Here is a 13,130-nt window from a genome sequence, read left to right on the forward strand (position 1 = left end):
GTCCTATCGCCATGGCCTAGGATGTGAAATTTAATTACACACAACGACCCTTTCCGATGGAGGCGCCTGGTAGCTGGTGCAAATGGAGGCGCCTGGTAGCTGGTGCAAAGGGCGAGGAGGCACAAGCTATACGTTCCGGTATTTCAACCATCCGCACACAGGGCGGTGTGAAGAGAGAGAGAGAAAACAGACCACCGAATGTAGTACCACCAGAAACATAGGTTACACTGGTGTATGGGCGCGATACACTTTAGGATATAACGCCTGTTTGCTCATAAACTTTCTTCAAAATTGTTTATCGCGGGTCCTGTTTCACGAGCAGCGCTTTCTGGGCGCCACCAAAAAATATGTTCCTAGGAGACGGAAAGTTATTTGCGTCAGCTAGAATGAGGAAACAAATTCTACAACTCCGCAACAGCTTGCTCGTACCAAAACAATAACCCGAGTTTATAATGAATGATGCAAAACTTCACGTCCGCAACGTGTGAGATAAAGCAGCTTGATTTGGAAAGCTCTTCGTCTTGCACAAAATTAATGGATAACGCAAATCCTTAAACCATTTATCGGTTTTTTTAAGGAATGAAAACTTATGTGACAAACAAATTTGAAAACACAGCTCACTGAACTGTAATTCAAACATGTTTCGACAAACATTACACGCATTGAGCAACCAACCAGACGGTGAAAGTAATCTGTGGTTGCAATTCTTTGAATTTCATTCTCCCATACCGTGTCAGGTGGATAGTAAATATTATTCTTCCAGGAACCATTTCCACATGACTGCTGCAGTCAGGGCTGTCCCAGTTCATTCAATGAAGCATAAAACTGATGAAATTAATTATCGATCTCTCCGCCTCTTTGTTTGCTACAGTTTTTAACCTCCGTCAATCGTATTGCAGCTCTTGTTAATTCTCCTGGAAGTAACCTCCAAGCAAAGGGAGTTTCCGTCCGGATTGTGTGCCTCTCTTACACACATTCACACACACACAGATGCTACAAGGAGACAACCAACGCACAACCGAAACACCGCAACCTGATAACGCAATCGAGATGCTAACAGCGTAAATGATTTTCTTAATTAAATAAATCTCCGATAATTGAAAAATAATATATCATAGTGGTGGACGTTGCGGTGTGCTCATGTGGGTTGCCCCGTACGGTGCCTTGCCCGGTGCTGTGCTGTGGGTCCTTTGCGTGGATTCTTCGGGGCAATTGGCTTACCCTGTTCGATTCCACATAACCCACGGCAAGGGCAATTCAATTTATTATATTGCGTAGCCGTAAGGCGCACCAAAGACGAATGAGAATGCTTTCTAGCCCGCGGCCCATCGATTACACGCTCTTAAGCAACCACCCTTAGCCATCACCACCACCATCATTCCTTTCCTTGGATGGGGACAGGAAAGAAAAATGTTGAAATAATTTTCCCCGCACCGAAACTTTGCCATTTATGACCCGGCTGGGTGCCTTTTGGCTGCCATTTGATATGATGACGAAAAGACGTATGGGATATTTATCTTTCGCATAAAGGGACTGATTGAAGGCCATCGTCCCATCGCCGGGGCGTATTCCGCGGTAATATGTTCGCCTCCAGCCACGCCACCATCAGCTTTTCGGGGGTTTTCGGGTCTCCCAAAACGTCACGTAAACTTAACTTCCATCGAATCGGTTCAGCTTTCCCCCGCGCTTAGATAGCACGAAGCCGGGAAGATGTGCCCTTTAATTAGAGCGTGGAAAACTTTGCCACCACACGTCGCTGCCAACGCCTACAACTTTCCCATCGCACTTGTGTGACATTAATTGGGTTAATTTTTGGTTCGGTCTGTTTACATCTCCGCACCCCGGGAGTTTCCGTCAAAAAGCCAGATGATGTGCGAACGTGCTGTTCATCAGCGAGGAAACGAAAAGTCAAACAAAAATTCCTTCCAATAATTCAAAAACGCGTTGCCCTGCGGTTTAATGAGCTTATCATGGATATTAAATGTATTGCGGTGACGTAGAGCAAACAAACCTCACCCATTTTGGGGTGTTGACTTAACGATGTGCTTGACGTGAAATTGTTAATGCTCATTCGAAAGTGTGTTTTAAAAACGCATTTCATACGCAGAAAACCGTACGCAAATTTATGCGAAAATAAACACAATGTCTTCGGAGCCACATTTGACCCCGAAGCGAGTGCAGCGGCACAAACGGAACAAATCATCCGGATGATGTCGGTCCCGCATCGGAAGGCACTTAATTCAATATCCTCGACAGCGTTTGATGGATCATCCGCTTTAAGCAATTCTGAAGTGACAACTGCGGAAAATGCGGCACCGGTCACGTACGGGCATGGAAACTTCATTATGGCTCGATCCACTCATAAACAAATTATCCATCCAACTCGTCAGCCACCAAACAAACATGTTTATTTCCCTTCCAACTCATTTCATTTATTTTTTCGTGTACCCCCTCGCATCGCTCGCGGAATCACACACCGGTTACATCAGTGTCGGCACCGCAGCGAAAGGGCCCATCGGGAAAATTTCGAATCAAATTGTCACTTCTCCGGAAAATCAAATTGAGCTGACATTTTTCCCATCATTTCCATTTGCCACGGTTCGCCGCGTGTCACCCTTTCGCCTCGCTTTTCCATTCACCAGTGCAGTGGATGTTCGCATGGAGTATGCAAAACACTCATCTCCACAACGTGCCGATGAGTAGGAATAAGCGTGTCAGCCGTGAATCGGGCCGGCCAGCAGTTTTCTTTCCAGCAGCAAAAGGCACCCATTTTTGATGCGTGCGAAAAAATTCCAAATAAATATTCAGTCTATAATTCATCAATTCGTGTTGCTTTCTCGCAGGACACATGCGTCATATACTCGTGGGTGCCGGCGACAGAAATTTTCCATGCGTGTTTTTCGGATTTTTACCAAACTCCAATCGGCGGGACTTCCGTCGCGTGTCGGTGACATGAACTGGTGCGGCTCGCTCTGACCTCACGTCCATGCTGTCACCTTTCGTCATGCTAGTGCTACGCCCAGCCCGGCACAGCTTTCGTGCCACGATCACCGGTTTTGGGGACTCGCTACTGACTTCCCACACTGCCTGATCCCCGTATGGTGCTTACTGCACGAACTGGCACTTTTTCGATTTCGAGAGCAGGCAAACAAAATTATTCAGCTGAAAACCGCTCACGCTTTCCTCTGGCCGTGCGGCGACAAGGATTTTGTTTGATAGAGGATGTTCGCAGTCTTCAAGAGCATAGGGCAGCCAACGATCCACGCTGCATAAACTGGCAAACATAGCACAGAACACACGGCACGGCACAACAAAAACATCTATTGTTCCAGCTCGACAAGGGATGCCGCGGATCGGGTGAAGAAAAAATAGCTCACCAAAAATACATACGACCGGAAATGCAAACACCGGCGCATTTTTCCGCTTTCGCCAACAGACGAGAGACGTTCGTGCAGCTGGAACTCGACGTCCTGTTTGATGTATGATGTGCTGTTTCCTCATGCATGAATGCGACCCGGAATCCTCTCGCAAGGATAGTGAACTCCTCACCGCCAGGTTTCATGTTGTTGTATTTTTTATACAGGATTTTTCACCGACAAACGACAAATGTTTCATGCGCTAGACAGAAATAATTTTCATGAACTTTTATGACGTATTATGATTAATTGATCTATGTAACCCCATGGCTCTTGCCTCGTCGAGGAACGAGGACAGAATTTGAAAGTAGACGAGTCGTGTAATCGACGAACTATTGGCAGAGAAAAATGATGCACTATTAGTTGATGGTTGCGAGAGCATTAAGCTGTGCACGAGCTGCACATAGCAATTTCTTTATAGTGCAGAAAAACTTTGTCCATGTTTTTCAGAAAACAAATCTTACTCTGGAATACTTTTTACCACACACCAATCACAAACAAATTTGAAGTTTAGCGACGTGATTTGGGTGCATTATGATACTCTCAAAGGCTCGTGGAAATGAATGATGTGTGGTTTAGTACAGAACATGACGTTGTTTGATGTTGTCAACCTGCAATAATTAGAATGATTGAAAGATTAAAGGACATAGGTTTAATTTTACCCATCAAATGTCGACCGCATTCCATACCACATGTTACGACTGAGCGAAAAGATTGATTTCATAATCACACAGTAGATTAATTTGGTGATTCGGGGACAATTCAATCATGGCAGGGTATTATACTTCATACCAACTATGAATAAATCAACTGATTAAACTAAACAACCTTGTAACTGACATTATTCGACTAATTATCATTGTTATCTTGTGAAGTTTAACAAAGCGTTCAATCCTCTGATGCCTTTACTTTCATTCTGCTTCCTCTCACAGGTTTCGTGGATGCGGAAAAGGGATTTGCACATATTGACATCCAACATCTACACGTACACCGGCGATCAGCGCTTTTCCGTGATCCATCCACCCGACTCGGACGACTGGGATCTGAAAATTGAGTATGCACAGCAGAAAGATAGCGGAATTTATGAGTGCCAGGTGAACACGGAACCGAAAATAAATCTCGCCGTTTATCTGGACGTCACAGGTCAGTAGCACAAAACCGAAGCAAACGCTATTTTCTCAGGTCTCTGGAACCCCCCTTTCTCTTGCTCTGTTGTCCCAACTTTATCTTTCTTTCGTTAACTTTTTTGCCTTTGTTTAAAATAAACTTTTTTTTTATTAATTTTCTATGCCTTTTACGTGAACACATACCTTTTCGTTTTGCTTCCGGTTTCTGTTCTATGTGTCGGTAAATTTTCTTTCTATCTTTCAATTTATTGCAAAAAAATTTTGGACCAAGGGAATTTGTGAGAAATTTTCTTGATATTAGTTTGAAGCTGCAACTAAAAGATGCTTTCGGGAAAGGGCATTAGTATCGTTTGTTAAACTTTTTCATATGAACACGTTGCTTGTTTAATTCCCATCATCCAAAGATACGACGGATCAAGTGATACGATTGGCAACATGCTTATATGTTGACCATAGAACCACCGCCTTAAATGGAACGAACAATGGAGGGGCATTTGGAGGAATACTGATGCGCTCCCAATCGTTTACAAAATGGAAACTCTGGACGCTCTGTCCTTCGACCAGACCAGACAATAGGAGCGATTTTGTCAACTGGCCCGAAAGGAAGTTCACCGAAGAAAAGAATCCTTAGTACGGGACACATTAAACCGATGCTATACCGAGCTGCCGCTCTCTGTCAGGCCATAAGGAAACTCGATACAGTGAAAGGTCACGGATAAAGGGAAACCTTCGACTTGGGGATAAAAGCTTTGGGATCTTTCGGTTCATTCTTCACTTCTCTTTTCTCAAACACGGGTTGCCGGTCAATTCGCTTGTTCCGGCTGTTCATCCATTTCTGGGCGACCAGTTGACATTCCTTGGGCGGGAAGGTGAGCAGGGGGAAAAGGAGGTTGGCACTCTACAATAGGCATTAATGCAGGCAGGCAGGCAGTCGTTGGAAAAAGTATGTCTCTTTTATGGTTCCATTGTAAAATGGTATTTCTATCATCAACTTATGCTCATCCGGATGGAAAAAATGAATATTTTTTAGTTGAAAAATATAAATAGAACCGATAAAGATTTGCTGGCCATTCCGACTGGAACTAATCGTTCATGTTTATACACTTGTTTGTTACTAAACTGCTGATATCCGAGGTCATGAGGCATGGAAATTGTAGAAGATGGCCACAGTCTTTGCTTGCTACAAATCATTTGCTTTGCTAACCAAACCGACTGACACCTTCCAATAACACATAAATTTCTAGCAAAACAATGTTTTGTCACCCGACCACTAACACACATTCTGGGAGGCTTGGTAAGGCAAGGAGTACGGCACCATAAATAAATCTTATCCCGCTCTGAAACCCGCCGGCCAGCTACGCCTTCGCCTGGAAATCCATTAAAAGCTCAATTCCACCTCAGTTTCCACAGCCTACCACACCTTGAGAGGATTTTATGTTCAACCTTTTCTTATATCTTTGCTACTGCTGCTTCCTCATTCCAGTAGGCTAGGCTCCGGCCTTTACGCTCTATTTTATTTTTCGTGGCACGTGATCATTGCCTTGTTTTTATCCCGGCCACCTCCACCCATAGCATACGTTGCTCGCCCTCCAAAAGTTCCGGGCAAACATGTAGTTTTTCATTTCACCCCACCCCCAACGTTCTGCGTTTTTATTCATCCTTTGCTCACTGTTTCACTGCAAATTCGTCTTGTGTGATCACTGGTCCTTTCTCCTATCCCAACGAACACACATACACACACACACACACTCAACTCGCTCCCCTCGTCTCTTTCTCACGCTCACTCACTCACTCTTTCTCTCTATCTGTCTTTTTTTTCTTTCTCACCCGCATGCCGAACAGCCGAACGAGATTTTGCCCAAGATTTCTCCAAGTATGGTCCAAACACTGGCGGAAAGCACTTTATCGGTGCAGTTGGACTAGGTAATGGATCATATTTTTTCAGCTTAAACCCTTTTTCCCGCTGACACCTATTCTTCCTCAAAATGCTTGCCGCTTTATTCGCCTCCCCGCTACCTACTTCGGGCAAAGTCCCGGCAAGGGGGGAAAATGTCGTAGCAAAGGATGCTCAACAAAACCACATTATATATCTTCCGGCTTTGCTCCTTTTTTATATCCACACGGCAAGGAAAAATACAATTGTTCCATACATCTCACCAACCGGTGGTGAGGGCGAAGGGTATCGTACCTGGAGCATATTATAATACACACACTTCCAGAGAAAGGACACGGTTGATGTAGGAAAATGTATTTAGAGGAGTCCCATTTTTTATCCAAAAAAACTAAAGTTGGTATTTCCAAATCTGAAACGAGTCCTTTATTGAAAAAGGTTTACAGACAAGTTTATAAAAATTTCATACGCCAACGATTTTAATAACCATTTTTGAAGTTAATAGAACAGCAACGACACAAAGAGAAGAGTCCTTGAACACAAGATTCAAACATCACTTCAATCACCAAGGGACCAGCTTGTTGATTTAATCAAATTAGTTCCCGGAAATCATTCGGGTGAACATTTCTTCTTCGGTCTTTTCTTCTCGCCTTTCAAGGCGAAAGCCTATCTCAAATGTAATTTGCTTTATGAAGCACTGTTTGCGCTCCACTTTCGAGCATAAAAAGTATGTAAAACACATTTTCTGTGTCGATTTTCTCCGTAAACCTTTCCGAAGGTTGGTCGACGGCGATGTGGTCGATACCGTCATGGTACGGTAGTGGGCCTAAGTAGCCATCCTTATTTCTTGGAGGACAACAAAAAACGATTGAGAGGCATTTTGAATTTTCTAAGCATTGGTCCAGTTTTTCCTAGTGCCTTTTCCTTCCCTTGCCTGTTCGTTTCCTATGAATTGTATTTTATTCCGTATTGGAAGCACCGTCCATCCTAGCGCACCAGGGCATTTAATTACAATATGAAATGGGATGTTTCTCGCAATCCACTTCTGGAACCGAAGAACATTTTTAAGTGCCATAAAACGTCCTCCAATAGCTACAAACTGTTTGCAGATAGTATTAATGCTGGCCCATCTCCAGCTAGCGTGTCTTTGGAAGCAGCTTCCTCGATAGGTCGTCCCCAGTTTGATAACAACACGGTCGAGTTGGAATGGCGCTCTATATCGGTACCGTTTGGATCGATTTGCGACACATTCATGGACACATGCTTTGCTTTAAATACCTCCTAACACACACGCACACAGATATACCATTCTACTTAACACATCGTCATGCCGTCCCTCCCTGATGATGGCTTTCGGAAGGCTGAAAAAACATCTTCATCACATCACATCACATTGCGCTCATATGTTGTGCTCTTAGCCGTGCACGGTGTGTGTCTTCCTCTCCACTCCACCCCGAAAGGGGATTCCCCACCTACATTTTCCCACCATTTCCACAGGGCGCGGCGTTGGCCTTATCTGAGACCCATTTATTTTCATTAGTCATTTGTGCTGTTTATCCTTAATCCTAAGCTGCTGCACGTTCTGCGAGAAACTTGACACTCTCTCGCTGCGTTCCCGTCGCTCGCGAAAGTGTCGTTTGCTTTGCCGTTGTCATTTAATTTTCCCACAGCAAACACGATGCCAAGACATTCCATGCCCGTAACCGCCTCCCGTATCGTTTTCGCCGGAAAATCCCCATTGCCGCTGACACAATGCACGACACTCCGCCGAACTGGAGAAGCTTTTCCGTGGCGATGGAAGTATGGGGTTTTCCTAAGCGTTGGCTGTTTTTCAAGTCACACTCATTTAGCATCACATACGGCGTGACGAGTCGGCGGACCTAACGAACGAAATCCAAGACCCCTCCCCTCCCCTCTCCCTCTCCGAACTGGCCGGAGAAGCACTTCAAGGAAGCCACGCTCCGATGCCTTCCGCCGGCGGCGTAGCTTCGTTCGTTCGGGTTCTACCGGCATGGAAAGCGAGTGGTTGAAATTCGAAACGAGAGTCTCCTCATCCTGCCTTTGGCACGGGAGCTGCTTGTTTAGAGGTTTCACCCCGGCTGGAGACTTTTACAACGAAAAATACAAGCAAGCCCTTCGCCGTTACCCAACGGAACGAAGACGAGAAAGACTCGTCCACCTTTACAAGTTTCACCTTATGATTCTTCATTTATTCGCCGACTGTGTCGCCGAAGCCAAGTACCAGTGCTTCGTTTGATCTTTTCACTGCCTCTGTCACTTTCACCCATTCACCACGAACGGGAGAGTTCTTGCATCCGGCAAACCAACATGTCTTCGGATTCATTGTTATTATCACCGCTGTCAGCTTTTTGTAACCTTCCTCAACGCGGAAAGCGAAAGACCCCGCATGCAGTGGGGCGAAAGACGATGTTTTGAATGGAACACCATGTCCTACAAAACCCCTAATCGGCGAAACCGTATTACAACGCGTTGCCCGTTACAATCCCAAACAGTCCAACCACGTTCCACGAGGCTCGGTCGACTCCTTGTTCCAAGCGAACAAAAATTACAGAAACATGGCCAAACCGCACCGATGATTCTCTTATAACACCAACCATGTAAAAAGCGCTCGTTGTGCTAGAGGCTTAGTATGGATGGAAGTGGGGAAAAAAAAGTCGACACCATAAACGGATGTGTTTGTAAATGAAGATGGAGAAATTTTAAACTAGAAAGAGGCTTATCGACATGAGTCTAAATTGAGGATTTAAGAATGGTTTGGGATTTGTAGTCCATTTGCACAGTAATAGGGGGCTGATGTGTTGAAAAACCGGAAGGGAGAGAATACATTAGTTGTCACTAAAGGCAAGTTGTGAGAATAGAATCAATTTCGACTAAAAACATGTATGCAAAAGATATTTCCTACCCATTCGTTGAAAACCCATTTTAAAACTGCAATCAAACACTCTGATCCTGGGCATTTATAGACCACGAGTCTAACAATTTGTAACGAAAGTTAGAGTCGTTTAAACTTTTACCAACCGTTAAAATGCTACCTCGAAACCGTTCATCATCACAAAGCTACCGACCGAGCTCTGCCCTCCCTCTGAATGATTCATTTGAATGCAGTTTCATTTTTCATATTCATAAACGTAATTCTTCACAATCATTTGCTGCACTATTTTTGAACCTCCTTCCAACGAGTCCGACCACCGCTCTGGAACCGCTCGTGAGCTCGTGGGAAACGAAACATCAAGACGGGCGAATGGCGAAACGAGCTACAAATTTGCCTTTCCGAGTCCCGGCTTTTCCACAAATAAACTTCGCCCAAATCCCACAACCCTGACAGCAACAATATCGCCCATAATTCATCGCAACGAAGCGACTGCAGCGAAAAAGCAACAGTGGATGACACACAAAAAGAAGCAAACAGAACAACAAAACTATCGACCATGTCAAAAGGCAAAGCCAGCGAAAGTTGCTGCCATTTGTTGTCACTGGAAAAGTGGGTGACTGTTTCTTCGTTCCATTTTCTAATTGTTTTGTCGCTCACCACAATCAGTAATCTTGTGAAAAGATAGTTGGGACATAGCTTAAATCGAATAACTGGAAACGGTTTATCAACTTTCGAACAAACATCGAGATTTGCAATGCACCAATGTGCGATGGGAAAGTTAGTTGAACAAACAAAGTAGAACTACACACAAACTATAAGCAACGCACAATACGTAATCTTCAAATGTCAAAGCATTTATGTAACGGGGGTCCCAACTGCCACTCGGAATATTGACGCTCGGAAGCCGAACAAAGAAGAAAAAATGGAAACACCAATCGACTCACTCAGCATCGGAAAAGCGTATGAAGGAAAAGTTTATCTATTATGCAAATGTTGATGCTCGATGGTGCGCAACAGAAGTGCCATTTCCATCATGCTGTAACCTCGCTAAGGGGAAAACATCAACAGCGAGCGGTACAAACAGTTTTTTTTTTCATCAAACTTTTTTTAAGGTTTCATATTTTTTCCTAATTCCCCCACAGTCCTACTACTGTTCGTTCGCTTACGAATCGCTGTGGTTGGGAAAACTTTCGCTAGATTATGTAGTTTAGAACCGGTACCGGTCGTCGATTCCTCCCGCTTCCAAAAGGGATGGCTTTCCATCTGCTGACCGCCATTGCAAAGCGTTCATTCTTTTTTTCCGCTCATTGTAATGTTAGCCAAACAATGGGGGGAAAAAGCCCTACACCAACACCGGGCGACATAATCCGCGCTGCAGTGTGCAATAAATCATTTCCTTCCTTGCGATGTAGAATCTTGGCGCTAACGGGGGCTTTTTTTTCACGGGTGTTTGGTCCTTGTTTTCCAAATCCTACAAACGCCGCGCCAGCCACCATTATGGGTTTCGTTAGTTTGTGGTTTTTCCTCGACACTCACCATCATGACATGCCATCACAGTGCCAACGGCTTAGTTCTTTTCCCGGGGAAGGATTGTTGGGGATGTTGTTATCTGTTGAATTACACTATCTATCTCCGGTGTTGGTTTTCTTTGGCCCCTCGCACGGGTGACACGAGAAGCAGCTCCAGTGAAGAAACTTGCTGAAAACACACACACACACACACGCGACTCACTTTCAAATTCCCGCCTCGGATATTGTGCCCCCGGATGACTTTCCAGCGAAGCGTCGAACACAGAGGGCTTCGCTTTCCATAGACGGCTAAAGTACGCATTTATATTTCACTAAACATAACCGACATATGAAACTTTTCCTCCAAACATGAGCGCGCGAACTGAGGGAGATCTGGGACGCAACCAACCCCATGGCCTGGCACCCTCCACCCCACTCCCAAGTGGGTGGAAAATCCACGCGGAGCACAATACTAGACGTGAATGCATACCGCAATTACTTAAACGTCAAAACAATGGTGAATGATAAATAAGCGTCTTTGCATGTGCATAAATATGTTGCGCCAGGGTTTTGCGATCCCGTTCCGTCCGGAGGTTCTTCAATGACAGCCTCGAGAGTGGCCATGGAACCGTGGAACGAGCGTTGGAGCAACAACCATCGGCATCATCGCCATTCGGGCTGAAGACGAACACGATTCCCACGGGAGCGATCATAAATTTGAATAAATAATCCAACCACGGTATGTTTCGGTACGCGCTCCACCCGCGGTTCGACCCCGAAACGCAACAGTCCAACCAACCAACCAACCCATCCAACCAGAGCCCGGCCATCCGTGAAACGCTGTGCTCCACAACACAAAGGACCTTTTGCAAACATTGGACATTTCTTCGGGAATGCATTCGTGCCGCTAATCCTTCGTCACGTCAAGCGACCGGGCCCGGGGTTTTGTAGAGGAACCATCAGTCCTCCCTCGCTGTACGAGTGCGAGAAACCTGGTGTCCGTGTGCAGCGACGCATCACCAGCGAAGGAAATGAGCCGGAATACGGCCACCCACCCCCTCGTGGATTCCTTTCGGTCGCGCGAACTTCAAAGCGCAGTCTCGGGAAGTCCCTCAGCGGGCGCTGATGAGATCCCAATTAGGCAGAATTTACCTTGCTAATGGAGGATTTATGCTGCGTGCCTCCGGAGACCGCAACCCGGGCCGTGTCCACCGCGCGCGTTTATGCCACGCTTGCGCCAAACGCAAACGCTTGTTAAGGTCGTTTTGACTAATATGTGCGCATTTAATTTACCCTCGTGCATTAATGTTGATCCAATTGATCTTCAACTCGCCGTCGTTCGGTGCCGGTTTTCGTATGGCCTACCCGTTCCCTCAACTGTTTATGAGATCCCACATGGAGTGGACGCAAACGGGGTCCAGAAAGACTCCCCGAGCCAAGTGCAATCATTTTCGATTCACGGTTCATCCGGATCGGTGCACACAATTTAATGCTCTTAAAACCTACCCCTCTCAAGGGGGGGAATCTTCCCTCTCCCTTTCACCTCCATCCTAGTCCAATCGACTGATGGCTGATTTACGTGACTCTTCCCCACGCCTTAATCACGTCCAACGCGGCGCCATTGTTCACCGACTCTTAGTCGAGTCGAGCAGAGATCGCGATTGTTTTGTGTGTACACAGAGCCCAGATCCACGTGGAAAACAAAGAACGAATGAGGGGAGAGGGTGGGTGTTTCGAAACAGTGTGCATTCGTTTTCCCAATAAATTACTTAATACCACCCGAGCTGCATGGTCCGGGCGTATCGGTCCGCTCCGTAGTTGTAGTTAATAATAGTCCCGTTTAATTGAACAGTGCACATTTAATCCATCCCGCGTTGTTGGATGGGAAAATCGGCACCGGCTGCCACCTGTACCTGTCCATCCGGTTTTGCAACATTTTCCGATCCGGAACCAATCCGAGGCCGGGGCAATAACTTATCATCGGATCCGGCGCCGATACACGGGATTTTCTCGTGACATGCACAGACGACTTTCATCCACTTTCGATGTTGACGTTCGGCGCTACCTTTCTCGCAACGATCGTAAGCTACCGTGTGCAGTTGGGTTGGAAAAACTATTGAAAACCTTCTGCCGAGCTTCGGTCCTTGGTTCTATAAATCAAATCCACATTAATCGCAAATCATTTATTACAATCTACCATCGGTTCTAATCTCTCGGGCTTGTGCATATTTTCCCAACACTTGTATCCACTGTTGCAGTCAAGTGCAACTGCATCAACAGCGTCCCTAGAGCTGG

At 45.6% G+C, this 13,130-nt stretch overlaps 1 protein-coding gene across 1 annotated transcript in view; it reads left to right on the plus strand.

Annotated features, from left to right (window-relative positions):
- LOC131260033 (uncharacterized) overlaps positions 1-13,130 on the plus strand; it is a 57,162-nt gene that overhangs the window by 34,022 nt on the left and 10,010 nt on the right. The window contains exons 3-4 of the mRNA XM_058261686.1: positions 4,349-4,559; positions 6,386-6,466. Coding sequence (XP_058117669.1) covers positions 4,349-4,559; positions 6,386-6,466 — 292 coding nt within the window. The remainder of the gene's footprint in view (positions 1-4,348; positions 4,560-6,385; positions 6,467-13,130) is intronic.

Source organism: Anopheles coustani, chromosome 3 (assembly GCF_943734705.1).
Source record: "Anopheles coustani chromosome 3, idAnoCousDA_361_x.2, whole genome shotgun sequence".
NCBI classification, from domain to species: Eukaryota; Metazoa; Arthropoda; class Insecta; order Diptera; family Culicidae; genus Anopheles; species Anopheles coustani.